Source organism: Rhinoderma darwinii, chromosome 2 (genome assembly GCF_050947455.1).
Source record: "Rhinoderma darwinii isolate aRhiDar2 chromosome 2, aRhiDar2.hap1, whole genome shotgun sequence".
NCBI lineage: Eukaryota > Metazoa > Chordata > Amphibia > Anura > Rhinodermatidae > Rhinoderma > Rhinoderma darwinii.
In genome coordinates, this window is record NC_134688.1 from 379,539,319 (window position 1) to 379,560,078 (window position 20,760).

At 40.0% G+C, this 20,760-nt stretch overlaps 1 protein-coding gene across 14 annotated transcripts in view; it reads left to right on the forward strand.

Annotated features, from left to right (window-relative positions):
- The window catches only part of CASK (calcium/calmodulin dependent serine protein kinase), a 295,974-nt gene that overhangs the window by 174,640 nt on the left and 100,574 nt on the right, over positions 1 to 20,760 (forward strand). For all 14 annotated transcript variants that reach the window (XM_075853921.1, XM_075853923.1, XM_075853929.1 and 11 more), the window contains exon 10: positions 5,459 to 5,558. In XM_075853921.1, coding sequence (XP_075710036.1) covers positions 5,459 to 5,558 — 100 coding nt within the window. The remainder of the gene's footprint in view (positions 1 to 5,458; positions 5,559 to 20,760) is intronic.

Sequence of the window (20,760 nt, forward strand, 5' to 3'; positions counted from 1 at the left end):
ACTCCAGCGCCTGAAACAACAGTCTAAATCTTTTCTGCCCAACGTGTTCAGTTTCACAATTATTGGATTATTTTATGGCACTGGCTTAAAATGTCACTGTCCCTAACCCAGGGAAGCTGCTGTCATGTAGTCTTCTCGGACAGAGATAGAAGCCGGGTATTTTGGCTGCTTTATAGTTCCTGCAGTCGTGGGGGATATTGGACCAGCCCGCATGTGATGTCTGGAGTCCAGGGCCAGAGCGCTTCCAACTTTTTGGCTGGCAACTCTGGCATCACGAAAATTCTGATGTCAGTGACTTCAGAAGCTTCTCTAGGGCCGATGCTGACGCTCTGGCCAGCAACTCCCGCATCAAATACCTCCTGACGTCACTGTCCAAACATGGACAGTGATGTCAGTAGCTTCCCCAGGGCCAGAGTACCATGCCAGAGCACTTCAGATGCTCTCTTTGGGGACTACAGTATTTAAAAACTCCTGGCTTCACTGTCCATTTATGGACCGTGACATCAGGGGCTTCCCCAGGCACAGCGCTTTAGGTAGCGTTCTGCTCAGGGCAACCTATTCCACTGTATGCCTACACCTCAGATGGAGAAAAAAAACTGCAGTGTGAAGGAAGCTTTACACCTATTGTTCCAGCTAGTATTTTTATTGTAAACGAGTATGCTATCAAATATACAGTTCATTATTAGTCAGCTGGTTTTTTTCTTTTGTTATTTTTTTCAAATTTTCAAGCTCTTCAAACTATTGTTGATGCATAAAAAAATAGGGTATTTGGCGAAAGGTTCTACCAGCTTTGGTCATTGTTTGTTCACACAGGGCAGTTTAGCTGCGGATTTTCCTTCCGGATTTTAAAAAAATCTCATCCACGCGCTGCAGTAAAAATCTGTAGATAAAATGTCCTACAGCTTTTTTTATCCGCATTCGTAGCTTTTCAACTTATTCTGCAGAATCGTTCTGCAAATTTTCCTTACTGACTTCAATGGTTAAGTCAAAAATTTGCAACAAATTTAAAAACTTTGTGCAGACATTCAGCTGGAGTTCTGGGTCGGATACACTGCAGACTTTTCCGCAGCATGTCCGACTAGTGTCCATGTAACTTTTTGGGAATGATTTTTGCCAATTTGCTCTAGGTTTATCAGGTTTGATAGACAGCAGTTTTTAAATAGTGCCAAGGATTCTTTATTAAATTGAGAACCTGGACTAGACAATAATAGAACCTTCACCTTTCTGTTGTTCAGCACTCCTGTGTTGCTTTGTCCCTTTTGCTTGGGATCATTGTCCTGCTGAAATGTGAACGTTTAGCCCCTGAGCCCGCTTCATACTCTGTACATTTGTCACATGTCACCAAGGGGTTAAAGTAAGATCTCAATGACACAAAATACAGTGAAAGGCTAGGACAAACAACAAATAGCTTTGATAACATGGGAAAACCAGGAATAGGGAAACGGAGGGAAAATAGCAGACAGACATTCGGTCAGAGAAATGATAAAAAGTAATTCATATGGTATTTTATCTGGTGATTCTGTACATAAAAACAAAAATAGAGCATAATAAAAAAAAAAGTCATCCCATATATTTCATAACTGAGGCCAAGTAAAAGAAAATTCATAGTTATATGCATAGATTAAATATAATGTTTCAGAAACAATCACTGTATCTTAGTATTCATAAATAGCCATAATGGTACTGGGGTCCACGGATAGAAAGACCACAAAAGAGCTAAGGGCCGCTCACAGTTCATGTAGGCTGTGAGCAGAGAAAACGCATATATTATATGGGATAGAGCCAATATTGCACAGTCCCAGATAGTGTGGTACTCAAGGATATGTTCAAATGACTACAAAATGTACTTTAATGTAGAGTGCTGGCTTTGCTTATGGAGTGCAGGTGCCATACCAGTCCAGGCAAGGCACTGGTACCTGCGTGTACAATATCCATATAGCAAGGAGATGGAAAATTGGATACTTATCCACCAGCAGCGGCCCACTGATACCGGAATACGTGGCAACGCTCCAATCTCGCTCAAGCGATGCAGACCATGATGTCAGTAACACCCTCAACAGCAGACAAGTATGGCATTAAAAAAAGCTTTATGTCAATATTGTCCATATTTTGTTATCGATCTCCCTTTTTTAATGTTTTTCAACCATATTTGCTGCCATTTTGCTATTTTCAGACACAATTGATCTCCTTTGAGTAGAATACAACTTTAATGGGGTTGCTAATGCAAATATAGATTACAAATTGTCTGAACATCAAGTGAAAACACTTTGTAATATACACAGCGCCTCTGCAAGGAGCCCCAACATGTACAAGGAAGCAGGGAGCCGACAGATCAAGCGGCTGCAGATCTTTCCTTGTGAGATGCCGCACTGACAAACTTGCTTCAATAGAAATCAATGGGACTGGTCCACGCAGCGGCTCACAAGAACAGACTGCAGCTACTCGAACCGCTCCATTCTCCCTTGTACGTGTACGAGCTTTGTAATATGCATTTACAATAGTATCGAACCTTTAATACGACCTCTGATAAAACGCTGTGTTTTTTAAATGCAAACTATGTAAAGAAATAGGACTGTTCAAGCATGCAACCATGTGAAAATTTGGTATCCTTCCTTCAATAGTTATCCAATATGGTTCTCAGATACAGGCGTGTGAGTGATGCTATCAATTTACATTTTAAAATATACAGCTAAAGTAAAATCAAATGCGCAAAGGCAACTTTTTGACTTGATTAACTTCCTTTGGTGTTTTTAAAAGTTATGTTTGAAGGTTTAGAAAAAAAATCAAGCTTATCAAATCTAAATTAAGAAAGCAGTTGTCAGCTCTGTTGGTTATGCAATAAATCACGATGTGCCGTGGAAGTAACTTTACATAGAGAACATTATTTAGGGCTCACAGGCAGTGTTGTCTTATGTGTGTTCTCTGTTCAGTGGTTCTATCATATTCTCATGCAGTCTTCTTTTTTTACCAGTTGTCTCCTCCTATGGTTTGCAAACATTCGCCTTCTGATACTTTACCCATATTTTAATTACTTGTTTGTATTTAGTAAGCCACGCATTTTACTACTGTTAGATCGAATTAAATTACTTTGTCTCCCATTTCTCTGTGTATGTGTGCGTAATATATCTTCTATATCCACCATTCAGCTATAACATAAAAACCATCTACCTAATATTGTGTAGGTCCCCCTCGTACCACCAATACCCTTCTGATCCATTGAATGATGGTGCCAAATACCACAGGACATCTTTAGAGGTCTTGTGGAGTCCAAGTCATTAGAAGTAGTTGCTTTTAAGTCCTGTAAGTTGCGAGATGGTGCCTTCGTTGATTGGACTTTTTCAGCACATCCCACAGATTGAGAACTGGAGGATTTAGAGGCCAAGCAAGTCAACACCTTGAGCTATTTGACATGTTCCTCAAACCATTCCTGAGCAATGTTTGCAGTGTGGCAGGGCACATTATCCTGCTGAAAGAGGGCACTGCTATTAGGGAATACCGTTGCCATGAAGGGGTGTACTTGGTCTTTAACAATGTTTCGGTAGGGGGTACGAGTTAAAGAAACATCCACATAAATGCCAGGACCCAAGGTTGCCCAGCAAAATATTGCCCAGAGCATCTCGCTGCCACTACCGGCTTTCCTTCTTCCCACACGTAATCCTGGTGCCATCTCTTCACCAGGTAAACCGCACGCCTGACAGTCCGCAGTATGGGGCAAAAACTGATTCATCAGACAAGGCCTCATTGCTCCATGGTCCAGTCCTGATGCTCACGTGCACAATTGAAGGCGCTTTGGGCGGTGAACAGGTGTCTACATGGGCTCTCTGACTGGTATGCTGCTACACCAACCCAAATGCAGCAAGATGCGTAGCACTGTGTGTTCTGACCGCTTTCTTTCCTAGCCAGCATTAAAGGGGTTATCCAGGAATACATTTTATTTAAATTTTAACTTAATTAGACATATTTAATAACATTTCTAATATAGTGTCTATTTACAGCACTGCGAGATCTCACTGTAAATGACAGCTTACAGCGTAATCTCGCGAGACTACGCCTGCTATGCTGTAAATCACAGAGAAATGCAGAGAAGTGGTCAGGATTCTGAATACACTTCCCGTCCTGGCTGGAGGTAATGTATATTCATTGTCAGGACACTGCAGTAATGTTAGTGTGTGTGTGTGTGTGTGTGTGTGTGTGTGTGTGTGTGTGTGTGTGTGTGTGTATGTGGCTGCACATAACGATATAGCTATATCGCTATGTGCAGAGTAAATGAATGGAGAGAAGTGTATGACGCTGATTGGTCACTGATTGGTCAGCATCATACACTCCTCTGTACAACGCCCACTTGGTCAAAGTAAAACACGCCCAGTTGGTCATTAAGAAACTCATTAGCATAAAGCTAATATAGGTCAAAAATGATCGTTTTTATAAATAAAAAAACACTGCTGTAATCTACATTACAGCTCCGATCACATCATGTACAATATAGGGCACTTATAATGTGGTGATGCAGCCTCTTTAAATCGGTGATAGATGGAGGCACAAATGATAATGATGATTATTCGTGTATAAGACCGTGTGCAGGGAGGGAGCTGCCTGGAATTAGAGCAGGGAATGATCCTGTGAACATAGAGGGGCGTGGCAGTATGCAAATAGCTGAGATGCTTTGGAGTAAGGGGGGGGTGCAAGCTGTCTCTTCAGATGCAGCAGGGGATCATGGGTATGGTTGGTTACAAGACCGGAAACAGCCAGGACCAAAAGCAAGGGATGTAAACAAACAGAGCAGCAGTGACAATGGAGATCAAACAGAAACTGGTTAGAAGATTAATAGGGGGTATTAGGGAAGGCAAACCAAGGCTGGGGGACACTTTTTATAATTTTTTTTTTCCTGGACAACCCCTTTTAACTTCAGCAATTTGTTCTGCAGTAGCTCTTCTGTGGGATCAGATGGGGCTAGCCTTTGCTTCCTATGTTCATCAATGACCCTGCCTCTGGTTTACCGGTTGTCCTTCCTTGGACCACTTTTGGTAGGTACTAACCACTGCATACCAGGAACACCCCACAAGACCTGCGGTTTTGTATGTGCTCTGATGCTGTCGTTGGCTATTACATGATTTGGGCCTTGTCAAAGTTGCTCAGATCCTTACGCTCGCCCATATTTCCGGCTTCCAACACATCGACTTCAAGAAATGACTGATCAGTTGATGCCTAATATATTCCACTCCTTGTCAGGAGCCACTGTCACCAGAAAATCAATGTTACTCCCTTCACCTGTCATTGGTTTTTATGGTATTCCTAATTGGTGTATATTTTATAGATCTCTATAGCTATATTAATAAATAAACATCTATCTCATATTTGCATGTTACTATGTAAAGGTAAATCCCTGCTATATGTATAACCAATTGATATTCATTGATGTTACACTTTGGCTATATGTAATCTATTTTTCCTTACACAGGGAGCTGTTTTAGCTGCGGTGTCTAGCCACAAATTCAACTCATTTTATGGGGATCCTCCTGAGGAATTACCTGACTTTTCCGAAGACCCAACTTCATCAGGTATATTTTCTCCCAGTGAATTTATCTGCTTGTATTCCAATTTTGTAATGTCTGTTTGGTGACTATAAGTATTCTTACTACTGTATTGTGCAACCATTGATTAACCCCTTCCCGCCGCAGCCCTTTTTCAGTTTTTCATTTTGGTTGTTTCCTCCCCACCTTCCAAAAGCCATAACGTCTTTATTTTTCTGTCGATATAGTACTATGAGGGCTTGATTTTTGCGGGACGAATTTTTCGTAGCACCATTTATTTAGACATATTATGTACTAGGAAACAGCGATTCCTCCATGGTTTTTCGCACGCCGTTTTTACGGAATTCACTGTGCAATTAAAACAACATGTTTGTTTTATTCTGTGGGTCAATACGATAACGGAGATACCAAATATATATAGTTTTTTCTATATTTGACTACTTTTACAAGTAAAAACCTAAGTGTAAAAAAGAATTTATTTTGTCACCAAATTCCGAGAGCCATAACTTTTTTATTTTTCTGTCGATTAAGTGGAATGAGGGCTTATTTTTTGCGGGATAAGCTGTCGTTTTTAATAATACAATTTTGGTGTACATGCGACGGTTTGATCACTTTTTATTTCATTTTTTGTTGGAGATGAGGTCACCAAAAAATAAAGATTCTGGCATTTACAATTTTATTTTCTTACGGCGTTCACCGTGCAGGTAAATAATGATATATTGTAATAGTTCCGACTTTTACGGACGCGGCGATACCAATTATGTTTATTTATTTTATTTTTTACTATGCTCTAGGGGGAAATGGGAAAAGGAGGGTTTTTTGAACTTTTTTATTTTTTTATTTCTTTTTTTTACCACAAAAAAAAGTTAACTAATTTTTACTTTTTGTTTATTAGTCCATCTAGGGGACTTCAACCAGCGATCTATACTGATGTATTGCAGTATATTGTGATTCTGACAGGCAACTATTAAGCCCTGCCGGTGGTGCACAAAGATGGCGGACCTGAGGGCCTTAATTAGGCCCCCAGGCAGCCATAGCAACCATCCCCCCCCCCCCCCCGATTGTGTTGCAGGGGGCGCGATGAGCTGTTAGAGAGGGTCGCCCCTCTTTCTAACGATTTAAATGCTGCGTTCGTTACTCTGAAGTGTCAGCTCTAACAAACAGCCGACACCCGCATCGTACTTGCCCGAACCATACTTCCCCCTACCCGACTTTGCCGTATGGATACGTCAAATGTCGGGATTGGGTTAATATAGTTATTTGTTACCAACCGTTTTACCATTTTTTTTCTTGCTGCCATAAAGGACTTGGATTCATCTAAAATCTTTAGATTTGGGAAACCATATTACTTTCCCACTTAAATACACAGTAGTACAACATAAGTAAGAGAGTTGTTTCTTTAACCCCTTAACGCTCCAGGACATACTATTATGTCATGGTAAGTGCATCGTTCGCGCTCCATGACATAATAGTATGTCATGGAGTAAACACGGCGCAGGGCGCGTTCATGAGCTGTGATAGCTGCTGTTTCCGACAGCAGACTATCACTGCTCAATGTGCCGGGACCGATCGCGGAGCTCCCCCGCCGATTAACCCCTCAGAAGCCGCGTTCAATAGCGATCGCGGCTTCTTAGGGGTTAATCCGCCATCGCCGGCCTGCTACACGATAGCGGCCGGCGATGGTGACTATGGCAACCGGACACCAAACAATGGCGTCCAGCTATGCCATAGACGGAAGCCTAGTGGGTCCTGACAACGTCGGGACCCACTATGCTTGCTGTCAGTGAGTAGCTGACAGTTCTAATACACTGCACTACGCATGTAGTGCAGTGTATTAGAATAGCGATCAGGGCCTCCTGCCCTCAAGTCTCCTAGTGGGACAAAGTAATAAAGTTAAAAAAAAGTTAAAAAAAGTTGTGTAAAAATAAAAAAATAATTTTTTTTTAAAAGTATTAAAACTAAAAATCCCCCTTTTTCCCTTATCAGTCATTTATTATTAATAAAAATATATAAACAAATAAACTATACATAATTAGTATCGCCGCGTCCGTAACGGCCTGAACTACAAAATTATTTTGTTATTTATCCCGCACGGTGAACGCCGTAAAAAAAAATAATGATAAACCGTACCACAATAACAATTGTTTGGTCACTTCACCTCCCAAAAAATTGAATAAAAAGAGATCAAAAAGTCGCATGTACCGAAAAATGGTACTGATCGAAACTACAGTTCGTTACGCAAAAAATAAGTCCTCGCACGGCTTTATTGATTGTAAAATAAAAACGTTATGGCTCTTAGAATAAGGAACACAAAAAGTGAATGATTGTTTACAAAACGTATTTTATTGTGCAAACGCCATAACACATAAAAAAAAACTATAAACCTCTGGTATCGCCGTAATCGTATCGCCACGCAGAATAAAGTGAATGTGTCATTTATAGCGCACGGTGAACGCTGTAAAAAAAATAGAATAAAAAAACAATAGTAGAATTGCTGTTTTTTAGTCACCACGCCACCTAAAAATAGAATAAAAACTGATCAAAAAGCCGCATGCATGACATGAAAACTGCAATGGATTCCTCAAGGGGTCTAGTTTCCAAATTGGGGTCACTTTTGGGGGGTTTCCAATGTTTTGGCACCACAAGACCTCTTCAAACCGGACATGGTGCCTAATAAAAAAGAGGCCTCAAAATCCTCTAGGTGCTCCTTTGCTTCGGAGGCCGGTGCTTCAGTCCATTACCGCCCGAAGGCCACATGTGGGATATTTCTAAAAACTGCAGAATCTGGGCAATAAGTATCGAGTTGCGTTTCTCTGATAAATCCTTTTGTGTTATAAAAAAAATGGTATAAAGAGGATTTTCTGACAAAAAAAAAAGTAAATGTCACCTCTACTTTGCTCTAAATTTCTGTGAAACACCTAAAGGGTTCATAAACTTTCTAAATGCTGTTGTGAATACTTTGAGGGGTCTAGTTTCTAAAATGGGGTGTTTGATAGGGGTTTCTAATATATGGGCCCCTCAAAGCAACTTCAGAACTGAACTGGAACCTAAAAAAATAAATAAATGAGGCAATACTTCGCTTCTTACATTATACTGATAATTAGCCGTGCCCACCCCGAGATGACCCCAGTTTTGACAGTTTGTATAAACGGAGACCCCTATTAGACCGTTTCAGTGCCCGGTTTTCCCAAGCATACACCCCCGAGAAGTGTATTTCTATTGATGAGTCCCTGGTACATTTTAAAGGGAGGGTTCAATTCCGCAAGTACCTGCCGGGTAAGAAGGCAAGGTATGGCGTGAAGATGTATGAGCTGTGCGAGAGTGCATCGGGGTATAACTACAGGTTAAGGATATATGAAGGAAAGGCCACCCCCAAACCAGACTGCATCCTGGACTACAATAGGTACATGGGAGGGATGGACTTGTCAAATCAAGTCCTGAAGCCCTACAGCGCCATGCGGTGTGGTATAAGAAGCTGGCCGGGCACATCATACAGATGGCTTTGTACAATGCGTACGTGCTACGTCGATGTGCAGGCCAGAGGGGAACTTTCCTGGAATTTCAAGATCTAATCTTTAGGGACCAGGAAGGGGGGGCACTCAGTACTTCTGGAAGCGAGGCCACACGCATCATACCAGGGCAACACTTTCCAGGAGAAGTTCCCCAAACCGGTGGAAAGGGAAAGAGTCAAAAGAGGTGCAGAGTCTGCTATAAGAGGGGGATAAGGAAGAACACAATATACCAATGTGACACGTGTCCCGAAAAACCAGGGCTCTGTATAAAAGATTGTTTTAAAATGTATCATACATCCCTTGATTTTTAATTTACCCTGATGCACTCCGCACAGCTTACCCCCCTCATCTTTCCCTTCTGAGCCCTGCCATATGCCCAGGCAGCTGATAACAGCCAAATGTAGGGTATTGCCGTACCCAGGAGAACCCACATTACAATGTAAGGGGTGTATATCTCCGGTGGCGCATGCTGGGCACAATATATTGGACACTGAAATGGCATATATATATATATATATATATATATATATATATATATATATATATATATATATATATAAAATTGCAAATCTCACACTGCACCATCTGCTGCGCATTATCTTTTACACAGTACCTGTGGGGTCAAAATGCTCACTACACCTCTAGATAAATGTCTTAAGGGGTGTAGTTTTTAAAATGGGGTCACTTCTCGGGGGTTTCAACTGTACTGGTACCTCTGGGGCTTCTGCATACATGACTTAGCACCAGAAAAGCTCCAGTAGGCCAAATGGTGGTCCTTTCCTTCTGAGCCCTCCCATGGGCCCAAACGGCAGTTTATCACCACAAATGGGGTATTGCCGCACTAAGGACAAATTGGGCAACAAAATGGGGTATGTTGTTCCTTGTGAAAATAAGAAATTTTGATAAAAAATGACATCTTATTGGAAAAAATATCATTTTTTTCATTTCACAGCCCAATTCAAATAGGTGCTGTGAAAAAACTGTGCGGTCAAAATGATAACAAAAACCATAAATTAATTCCTTGAGGGGTGTAGTTTCCAAAATGGGGTCACTTCTGGTGGGTTTCCATTGCTTTGATACCTCTGGGGCTCTGCAAATGCGACATGGCACCCGAAAACCAATCCAGCAAAATCTGGACTCCAACAAACACATAGCGCTCCTTTCCTTCTGAGCCCTCCCATGGGCCCAAACGGCAGTTTATCACCACAATTGGGGTATTGCCACACTAAGGACAAATTGGGCAACAAAATGGGGAATGTTGTTCCCTGTGAAAATAAGAAATTTTGATAAAAAATGACATCTTATTGGAAAAAATATCATTTTTTTCATTTCACAGCCCAATTCAAATACGTGCTGTGAAAAAACTGTGCGGTCAAAATGATAACAAAAACCATAAATGAATTCCTTGAGGGGTGTAATTTCCAAAATGGGGTCACTTCTGGTGGGTTTCCATTGTTTTGATACCTCAACACCTCTTCAAACCTGGCATGCTGTCTAAAATATATTCTAATAAAAAAGAGGCCTCAAAATGCACTAGGTGCTTCTTTGCTTCTAGGGCTTGTGTTTTAGTCCACGAGCGCAGTAGGGCCACATGTGGGACATTTCTAAAAACTGCAGAATCTGGACAATACATATTTAGTAGTATTTCTCTGGTAAAACCTTCTCTGTTACAGAATTTTTTTTTAATAAAATTGAAATTCAGCAGAAAACATGAAATTTGCAAATTTCATTTCCACTTTGCTTTAATTCCTGTGAAATGCCTGAAGGGTTAAAAAACTTTCTATATGCTGTTTTGAATACTTTGAGGGGTCTAGTTTTTAAAATGGGGTGTTTTATGGGGGTTTCTAATACATAGGCCCCTCAAATCCACTTCAGAACTGAACTGGTACCTTCAAAAAAAGGCTTTTGAAATTTTCTTAAGAATATGAGAAATTGCTGTTTATGTTCTAAGCCTTGTAACGTCCAAGAAAAATAAAATAATGTTCAAAAAACGATGCCAATCTAAAGTAGACATATGGGAAATGGGAAGTAGTAACTATTTTGGGTGGTATTACCGTCTGTTTTTTAAGCAGATGCATTTAAATTCTGAAAAATTCAATTTTTTGTAAATTTTCTCTAAATTTTGCAATTTTTCACAAATAAAGACTGAATATATCGACCACATTTTATCACGAACATGAAGCCCAAAGTGTCACGAGAAAACAGTCTCCGAATCGCTTGGATAGGTTTAAGCATTCCGACGTTACCACATAAAGTGAAATATGTCAGATTTGAAAAATGGGCTCTGAGCCTTAAGGCCCAAACTAGGCTGCGTCCTTAAGGGGTTAAAGAAGACCTCGTGGGAAGACCACTTTCCAGCTCCGGATTTCTCTTAGGTACTTCTCTGTAATCCTGTATGCTTTAGACTGGACACCACCTTGATTTCTAGGTTTCGATCCTTCTTTCTATGTTTCTATCCTGCTTTCTCTTGCTCTGCGTTATGTTACCAATCCCATGATGCTTTAGCACAGCATCACATGAGCAGGTGGAGCCCGTACAATCTCTGTCTGCTGGTCCTGTCTGGAGAGGACAGTGATATTTTTTAATTTTTTAATTTTTTTTTTCCTTCCCTCCCATTTGTTGAATTTTTTATTTTTTATTTTTTTGTAAAAATGGTTCACCAAAAAAAAAAACATACTTTAGGTAACGCCACAATTGTAGCAAACTGTTTAATAAAGATAATGTATTTATACAGCACGGTGCATGGTGTTAAAAAACAAGAGAATGCGGACACTGGATAGCTGTTTTTTGTTTTTTTTTGCTCCCCCCACCAAAGAAAATAAATATATTTCTTTCTAAAATAAAATGTAAAAAGTATTTGCACCCAAAACTGGTACAACTAAGGCTGTGTTCACATCAACGTTTCCCTTCCGTTGAGGGGTTCCGTCTGAGTTTTCCGTCGTGTTAACCATAGATCAGTGGTGAGGAAAATGCTATCTAAGGTTTCATTCAGTTTTCCTTTCTGTGGAGGGGTTAACCTGATGGAAACCTCCAACGGAATCCCTCAACGGAAGGGCAACGCTGATGTAAACAGGCCCTTATCCTGCAAAAAAAAAGCCCTATATGGCTACATCGGCAGAAAAATAGTTATGGCTCTAGGAATGCAGCGACACAACTGACCTTCTATAAAACATGTGTTATCGTGCTAAAATGTAAAACGCATTCATAGTGACTTGTAGCATAAAGTATACATGTAATTTTTCCACACCGTGAACGGTTAATAAAAAAAAAAAATTGCTGGGGTTTTTTTTGTATTCCATTAGCTGCCCAAGCTAAAATAAAGCTGTTTGAAAATTTTAATTACAGCTCTTACAATAGGAGGATGAATTTTTTTATTTAAAACATTTAGTCATTAAGGGGTTAATGGAAGGTTTGGGGAAACTTTAAACTCCACTCAAATCTAAAGTGTTCACCTGTTTTCAGCCAACCAACCCCCTTTCAAATTGCTTATCCCTCACAATCGGCATCCACTGTAAGTACCTAAGATTAACCGTTACATATAGCCCAATGAAGTCATTGGATGTTCATTGATCTACCAGCCAGAGCTAGAATAACCCTTTATAAAACACGCTATATTTATATTTATTCTTGATGTTTCTGTGCGAGCTGTTAAAATATCCTCTTCCTCGTTTTCTGTCTGCGCAATTATGGTTTCCTGGTTTTAGAAATAAATAAAAACCACAGTTTTTTCTGATTGTAATTTTGAGAATACCAGTGCTCTCTATAATGGATTACTCTTGAGAAATTGTGCAATTTGGTTCCTGTTAGGTGAGCTGTTGAGTATTCCCCTTCATGGCTGTTATTAGGGACATGTAAACCTCAAATATGTTGTTTAAAAAAAAAAAAAGCATCTGACCCATGGCTATAGCTATTGTTGGGCATTAAGATCTTGAAAGGTGCAATGTAGCCACAAGTCTCTGACCGTTCTATAGGTAGCAGTTTAGAAGGAGGAAAATGTATGCGTGCGTGTCCTGACGTTAACCCCTTAGATAAACCGATCTCTGCATCTTAGTGGTTTGTAGCAAATCATCAGCCTTGCCATGCGATCGCATGGCTGCTGGTTGTTACTTTGGCAACAGGAGGCCTAACTATGGCCTCCTTTTCTGCCATTACGGATGCTGATTGGGCTACGCCAGGAGGTGTGTGTGTGTGTGTGCGCGAGATCCCTGACATTAACCCCTTAGATAAAGCGATCGCTGCATCTTAGTGGTTTGTAGCAAATCATCAGCCTTGCCATGCGATCGCATGGCTGCTGGTTGCTACTTTGGCAACAGGAGGCCTAACTATGGCCTCCTGGTCTGCAATTACGGATGCGGATTGGGCTACGCCTGGAGGTGTGTGATCCCTGACATTAACCCCTTAGATAAAGCGATTGCTGCATCTTAGTGGTTTGTAGCAAATCCTCATCCTTGCCATGCGATCGCATGGCTGCTGGTTGCTACTTTGGCAACAGGCGGCCTAACTATGGCCTCCTGGTCTGCAATTACGGATGCCGATTGGGCTACGCCTGGAGGTGGAGCCTAATTGGCTTGCTGTCAGTGAACGACTGACAGTTCTAGTAAATTGCACTACATACTTAGTGCAATATATTAGAATAGCAATCAAACAGTTGGAGCTTCAAGTGTAAAAAAAAGTTTCAAGTAATAAAATAAAACACAATCGCCCTTTTTCCCTTATCAAGTCATTTATTATTGAAAAAAAGTAAACTATACATATTTGGTATTGCTGCGTCTGTACTATAAAAATGTTTTTTATCCTGCGCAGTAAACACCGTAAAAAAAAAATCAGAAAAAACATTGCCAGAATTGCTGTTTTTTGGTCACTTTGTCTTCCAAAAACTGGAATTAAAAGTGATCAAAAGTTTGCATGTATCCAAAAATGGTACGTATAAAAACTATAGCTCTTCTCGCAAAAAAACACGCCCTCATACAGCTCCGTTGAAGAAAAAAATTAAATTTATACTTCTCACAACATGGCGACAGAAAAAGACATTCTTTTTACAAAAGTAATTTTATTGTGCAAAAAGTTGTGAAACAAAAAAAGTGCTATAGATTAGGTATCGCCGGAATGGTACTGACCCACAGAATAAAGTTAATGTCATTTTATAATGAGTTGTAAATGCTATATAAAAAAAATCTATGCCAAAATTACTGTTTTTGTATATAAGCCAAAATGGTACCAATAAAAACTACAGCTCGTCCCACAAAAAAACAGCCCTGATACCACTAAGTCTATGAAAAATAAAATTATTTAAGGCTTCAATAAGTCAGGAAATAAAAAATATGCAGTTGTGCAGGCCCAAGGGGAAAATTTCTTCTGTTTCAAAAGGCGATTTATCAAGGCCCTAAAATTAGGGAACCGGGAAGTGGAGGGCCCAAACATATCTGCTGGAAGCGAAGGTGCCCGTATTATACCAGGACATCACACTCCCAGCAAAATTCCCCAAACTGCAAAGGTGTAGGGTGTGTACCAAAAGGGGGGTGACACTGGCCTGTTCAGAAAGGATTGCTTCTCAGCGTAACACACATCTATGGATTATTTTACTGTTTTTGTTTTTATTATACCACCTGACTATTCCCCTGATGTACTCTGCCCGGCTTGCGTGTGCTCCACACTATAAACTGAAATACCAGTAAAACTCCAAACAAAACTATTACCAAGCAAAATCCACGCTCCAAAAGCCAAATGGCGCTTACTCCCTTCTGAACCCTACAGCGTTCCCAAACAGCAGTTTACTTCCACATATATGTCAAACCAGGGAGAACCCTTTTAATAATTTTTTTTTGGGGGGGTGTCTCCAGTGGCACAAGCTGGGCACGACATATTTGCCACTGAAACTGCATATCTGAGGAAAAATTGCAATTTTTACTTTGCACCATCCGCAGCGCAATCATTTATGGAAAATACCTGTGGTGTGAAAATGCTCACTACACGCCTTAATAAATGCCTTGAGGGGTGCAGTTTCCAAAATGGGGTCACTTCTCTGGGGTTTATTTTATTATTTCACATTAGAGCCTCTGTGATTGTGAACCAATACTTTGTAAGTCGTCAAATTAGGCCTCAATTTCGCATGGTACTCTTTCACTCCTGAGCCTGGTCAATCATCCAGGCAAAAGATTAAGGCCACATGTAGGGTGTTTCTAAAACTGGGAAACATAGCATAATAATTGGAGAACTGTCTTTTCATGGTGGCACAAGCTGGGCGCCATATATTGGCATATCTATGGAAAAATTGCCATTTTCACTCTGCAACATCGAGTGAACACATTTCTGTAAAACACGTGCAGGGTTAACATTCTCACTTCACCCCTAGGTGGATACATTGAGGGGTGTAGTTTCCAAAATTGGGTCTCTTCTGGGGGGGTTTTCACTGTTTTGGTACCACAGGGGCTTTCCGAATAAGACACGGCGCCCAGAAACCAATCCAGCAAAATCTGCGCTCCTTCACTTCTGAGCCCTACTGTATGCCCAAACAGCAGTTTATGACCACATGTGGGATATCGCCGTACTCTGGAGAAATTGATTTACAAATGTTGGGGGGGGGGGGGGATTTTCTTTATACCTTGTGGAAATAGATATTTTTTTATTTATTTTTTAGCTAAAACGACTTCTTATTGGGAAAAATGGAAAGAAAAATATTTTCAAGGCCAAATTCTAAAAAAATCTATGAAACACCTGTGGGGTCAAAATTCGTTGCAGGGTGTAGTTTCTAAAATGTTTTTTTTTTTTTCGGGGTGTTTCCTTGGATTTGGCATCACAAGACCTCTTCAAACCGGACATGGTGCTTAAAATATAATCTAATAAAAAGGCCACAAAATCCACCAGGTTCTCCTTTGCTTCTGAGGCCTGTGCTTCAGCCCATTAGCACTCTAGGGCCACATGTGAGATATTTCTAAAAACTGCAGAATCTGGCCAATAAATATTGAGTTGTGTTTCTCTCATAAAACCTTCTGTATTACAGGGAAAAAAAATAATAATGAATTTCTGCACAAAAAATGAAATTTGTCAATTTCACCTCTACTTTGCTTTAATTCTTGTGAAACGACTAAAGGGTTAAGAAACTGTCTAAATGCTGTTTTGAAGGGTGCAGTTTTTAAAACAATATGATTTATGGGGGTTTGTGGCAGTGTATTTAAACTAGGGCTGAGGGAGGTCTATGTAGAAAATAAAGGGGTAGTCAGGTAAGAGAGTGGTCAGACTAAGTTGGTGGGGGGACAAATAAACTGGGGAGAGGACTAGACAACAGGATAAGGAGTTCCTTTTGTTACAAAACAGCAGTGAAAATAAAAATTCCCAAATGTCAAATAATCACATTTCTGATACTGAAAGTGAAAAATTGAAAGGCAAGTTAAAGCGTATGTTCACAAATGACAGAAGTCTGGCAAGCAAAATGGTGGAGCTGGAAGCCTTGATACTGGAGGAACATATTGATATAGTGGGTGTTGCTGAAACATGACTAGACTCTTCACATGACTGGGCTATAAATCGATAGGATTTTACACTGTTTCGGAAAGACAGGGCAAGTAGGAAAGGCGGTGGTTTATGTCTGTATGTGAGAAGTGATATGAAGGCGATTGTGAACGAGACAATAGTGGGTGAAGTTTGTGAGGAGATTGAAACCTTGTGGGTGGAATTACAATGGGAGGTAAATGCTGAAAAAATTACTCTTGTTGTAATCTATAGACCCACCCAATCTAACTGAGAAGATGGAAGTTCAGCTATATAAACAGATGGAGCGGGCTGCACAGGCGGGTACAGTAGTGATAATGGGAGATTTTAATTACCGGAATATGAATTGGTGTCATGGTTCGGCTTCAACTGCAATGGGGAGAAATTTCCTCAGCCTGTTGCAGGAAAATTTTATGGGCCAGTTTCTGGAAGACCTGGCTAGAGGTGAAGCTCTGTTGGATCTGGTCATTTCTAATAATGCAGAGCTTGTTGGGAATGTCAATGTTCGTGAAAACCTTGGTAACAGTGATCACAATATAGTTACATTTTATCTATACTGTAAAAAACAAATACAGGCTGGCAGGGAAAAAACACATAATTTTAAGAAGGCCAATTTCCCCAGGGTGAGGGCTGCATTTCAGGATATAGACTGGGAAGAACTAATGTCAAATAATGGTACAAATGATAAATGGGAGATTTTAAAATCTACTTTGTATAATTATAGTGCAAAATTTATTCCTAAATGTAACCAGTATAAACCACTAAAATTAAACCCCACATGGCTTACACTTTCTGTATAAAAAGGGCAATATATGACAAAAAAAGGGCATTTGAAAAATACAAATATGAGGGTACAGCTGTAGCCTTGTAAATAATAAAGAACCTCATAAAATCTGTAAAAATGTAATAAAATCAGCAAAAAGACAAAATGAAAGGCAGGTGGCCAAGGATAGTAAAAAAAAAAAAAATCCCCAAAAATTCTTCAAGTATGTAAATGCAAAAAAGCCAAGGTCTGAACATGTAGGACCCCTAGATAGTGGTAATGGGGAGTTGGTCACAGGGGATCAAGAGAAGGCAGAGTTACTAAATGGGTTCTTTAGCTCTGTATATACAACAGAAGAAAGAGCAGCTGATGTAGCCGCTGCCAGTGCTTTTAATATATCAGTTGATATACTGAATTGGATGAATGTAGATATGGTCCAAGCTAAATTAAATAAAATAAATGTGCACAAGGCCTCGGGACCAGATGGGTTATACCCTAGAGTTCTTAAAGAGCTTAGTTCAGTTATTTCAGTACCCCCTCATCATAATATTCAGAGATTCACTAGTGACCGGTATAGTGCCAAGGGCCTGGCGCAGGGCAAATGTGGTGCCTATTTTCAAAAAGGGCTCTTGGTCTTCCCCAGGTAATTATAGACCAGTAAGATTAAAGGGGTTGCACAGGATTAGAAATTACATGATGGCTTTTTTCCAAAAACAGTGCCACACCTGTCTACTAGTTGTGTAGCCATGTAATTTCTAATAGTGTACAACCCCTTTAACATCCATCGTGGGGAAAATGTTTGAGGGCTATTGAGGGACTATATACAGGATTATGTGGAAAAAAAAAAATAGTAGTATAAGCGACAGCAAGCACGGTTTTACGAAGGGCAGAAGTTGTCAAACCAGCCTAATTTGTTTTTCTGAGGAGGTGAGCAGAAGCCTAGACAGAGGGGCCGCTGTGGATATAGTGTTTTTGGACTTTGCAAAGGCATTTGACACTGTCCCTCATAGACGTCTAATGGGTAAATTAAGGACTATAGGTTTAGAAAGTATAGTTTGTAATTGGATTGAGAATTCGCTCAAGGACCGTATCCAGAGTTATGGTCAATGATTCATACTCTGAATGGTCCCTGGTTATAAGTGGTGTACCCCAAGGTTCCATGCTGGGACCACTATTATTCAACTTATTTATTAATGATATAGAGGATGGGATTAATAGCACTATTTCTATTTTTGCAGATGACACCAAGCTATGTAGTAATGTTCAGTCTATGGAAGATGTTCGTAAATTGCAAGCTGATTTGAACACACTAAGGGTATGTTCACACGAGGTCATTACGTCCGTAATTGACGGATGTATTTCGGCCGCAAGTACCGGACCGAACATAGTGCAGGGAGCCGGGCTCCTAGCATCATAGTTACGTACGACGCTAGGAGTCTCTGCCTCGCTGCCGGACAACTGTCTCGTACTGAAAACATGATTACAGTACAGGACAGTTGTCCGGCAGGGACTCCTAGCGTCGTACATAACTATGATGCTAGGAGCCCGGCGCCCTGCACTGTTTGGTCCGGTACTTGCGGCCGAAATACGTCCGTCAATTACGGACGTAATGACCTCGTGTGAACATACCCTTAGTGTTTGGACATCCACTTGCATCTAGGTACCAACAATCTGCATGCATCATATGTCCTAGGTGGAGCGATACTGGGGGAGTCACTTGTTGAGAAGGATCTGTGTATACTTGTAGATCATAAACTAAATAACAGCATGCAATGTCAATCAGCTGCTTCAAAGGTCTGCAAGATATTGTCGTGTATTAAGAGGCAATATTACCACTTTACAAAGCATTAGTGAGGCCTCATCTAGAATATGCAGTCCAGTTCTGGGCTCCAGTTCATAGAAAGGATGCCCATGGAGAATCTAAGTTATGAGGAAAGATTAAAATGATTAAATCTATTTAGCCTTGAAAAAAGACGACGAAGGGCGGACATGATTAACTTGTATATATATATTAATGGCACATACAAAAAATATGGTGAAATCCTGTTCCATGTGAAACCCCCTCAAAAAACCAGGGGGCACTCCCTCCGTCTGGAGAAAAAATGGTTCAATCTGCAGAGGCGACAAGCCTTCTTTTACTGTGAGAACTGTGAATCTATGGAATAGTCACCGCAGGAGCTGGTCACAGCAGGGACAGTAGATGGCTTTAAAAAAGGCTTCGATAATTTCCTAGAAGAATAAAATATAAGATTCCTATGTGTAGAAAATTTTTCCCTTCCCTTTCCTATTCTTTGGTTGAACTTGATGGACATGTGTCTTTTTTCAACAATACTAACTATGTAACTTTGTATTGTATGGGCCTCTCAAAGCCACTTCAGAACTGAACTGGTCCCTGAAAAAATAGCCTTTTGAAATTGTCTTGAAAATGTGGGAAATTTCTGCTAAAGTTCTAAGCCTTGTAACGTCCTAGAAAAATAAGAGGATGTTCAAAAAAAACTATCCCAATCTAAAGTAGACATATGGGAAATGTTAATTAGCAGCTATTTTGTGCGATATAACTATTTGCCTTATAAGCAGATACATTTAAATTGACTAATGTAAATCTTTGCAATTTTTCGCAATATTTTGGTGTTTTTCGCAATTAAATACGGATTATATAGACCAAATTTTACCAGTAACCTAAAGTCCGTGTCACGAGAAAACACTCTCAGAATTGCTTGGATAGGTAAAAGCATTGCACAGTTCTTGCCACATAGTGGGATGTCTGATTTGAAAAATAAGGCTCTGTCCGGAAGGTCAAAAGTGGCCACAGTGGGAAGGGGTTAAGGTCCTACTTTTTACAAATTTGTAATGAATGTTTACCTTTGGTAAACCTATATTAATAATAGGGAATTACATGGGTGCCAATTTCCTATTGTCTGAATTTAAACCCTGTTTCTCCTGCTCATCAGCAGATGACTAGCTTTATTTGTATTATTAAAATACTCACGTTTGTAAAGGATGTACACAGAAGATCTCAAAGTAGTTGTAATAAAATAAAATAGTCCCATATAAAAATACCTGAAACCTTTTTATTTACCTAACCAACATGGAAATACATATAACAATTCCCCTTTCTACTTCTGATATTGGGCTTACTCCCTTTATGAACATTCAGATATGTAGTAATTCCCTAATATACAAAAGTAGATTGTCCAAAGCATTCATGAAAGATGTTGGGGCAAATTTAAAAATTACGTCTCATTGACGTGTTCTTGTGCTACGTAATATCTGTTTATTTTTGTTATTTGTTCAACTTATTAAAGTCTTAAAGAACTTATAGCTGTCAATCGCTCTACGCAGGAGCTATATATTGAGCTCCAAGGACCATATCAAATCTCGTGATGTAATATCCGGAAAGCCTCACTCCAAAGGCCCTCTATGTTAAAAGATTTGTTTATAGAGTTTTTCCTGATTTCCAATCTAG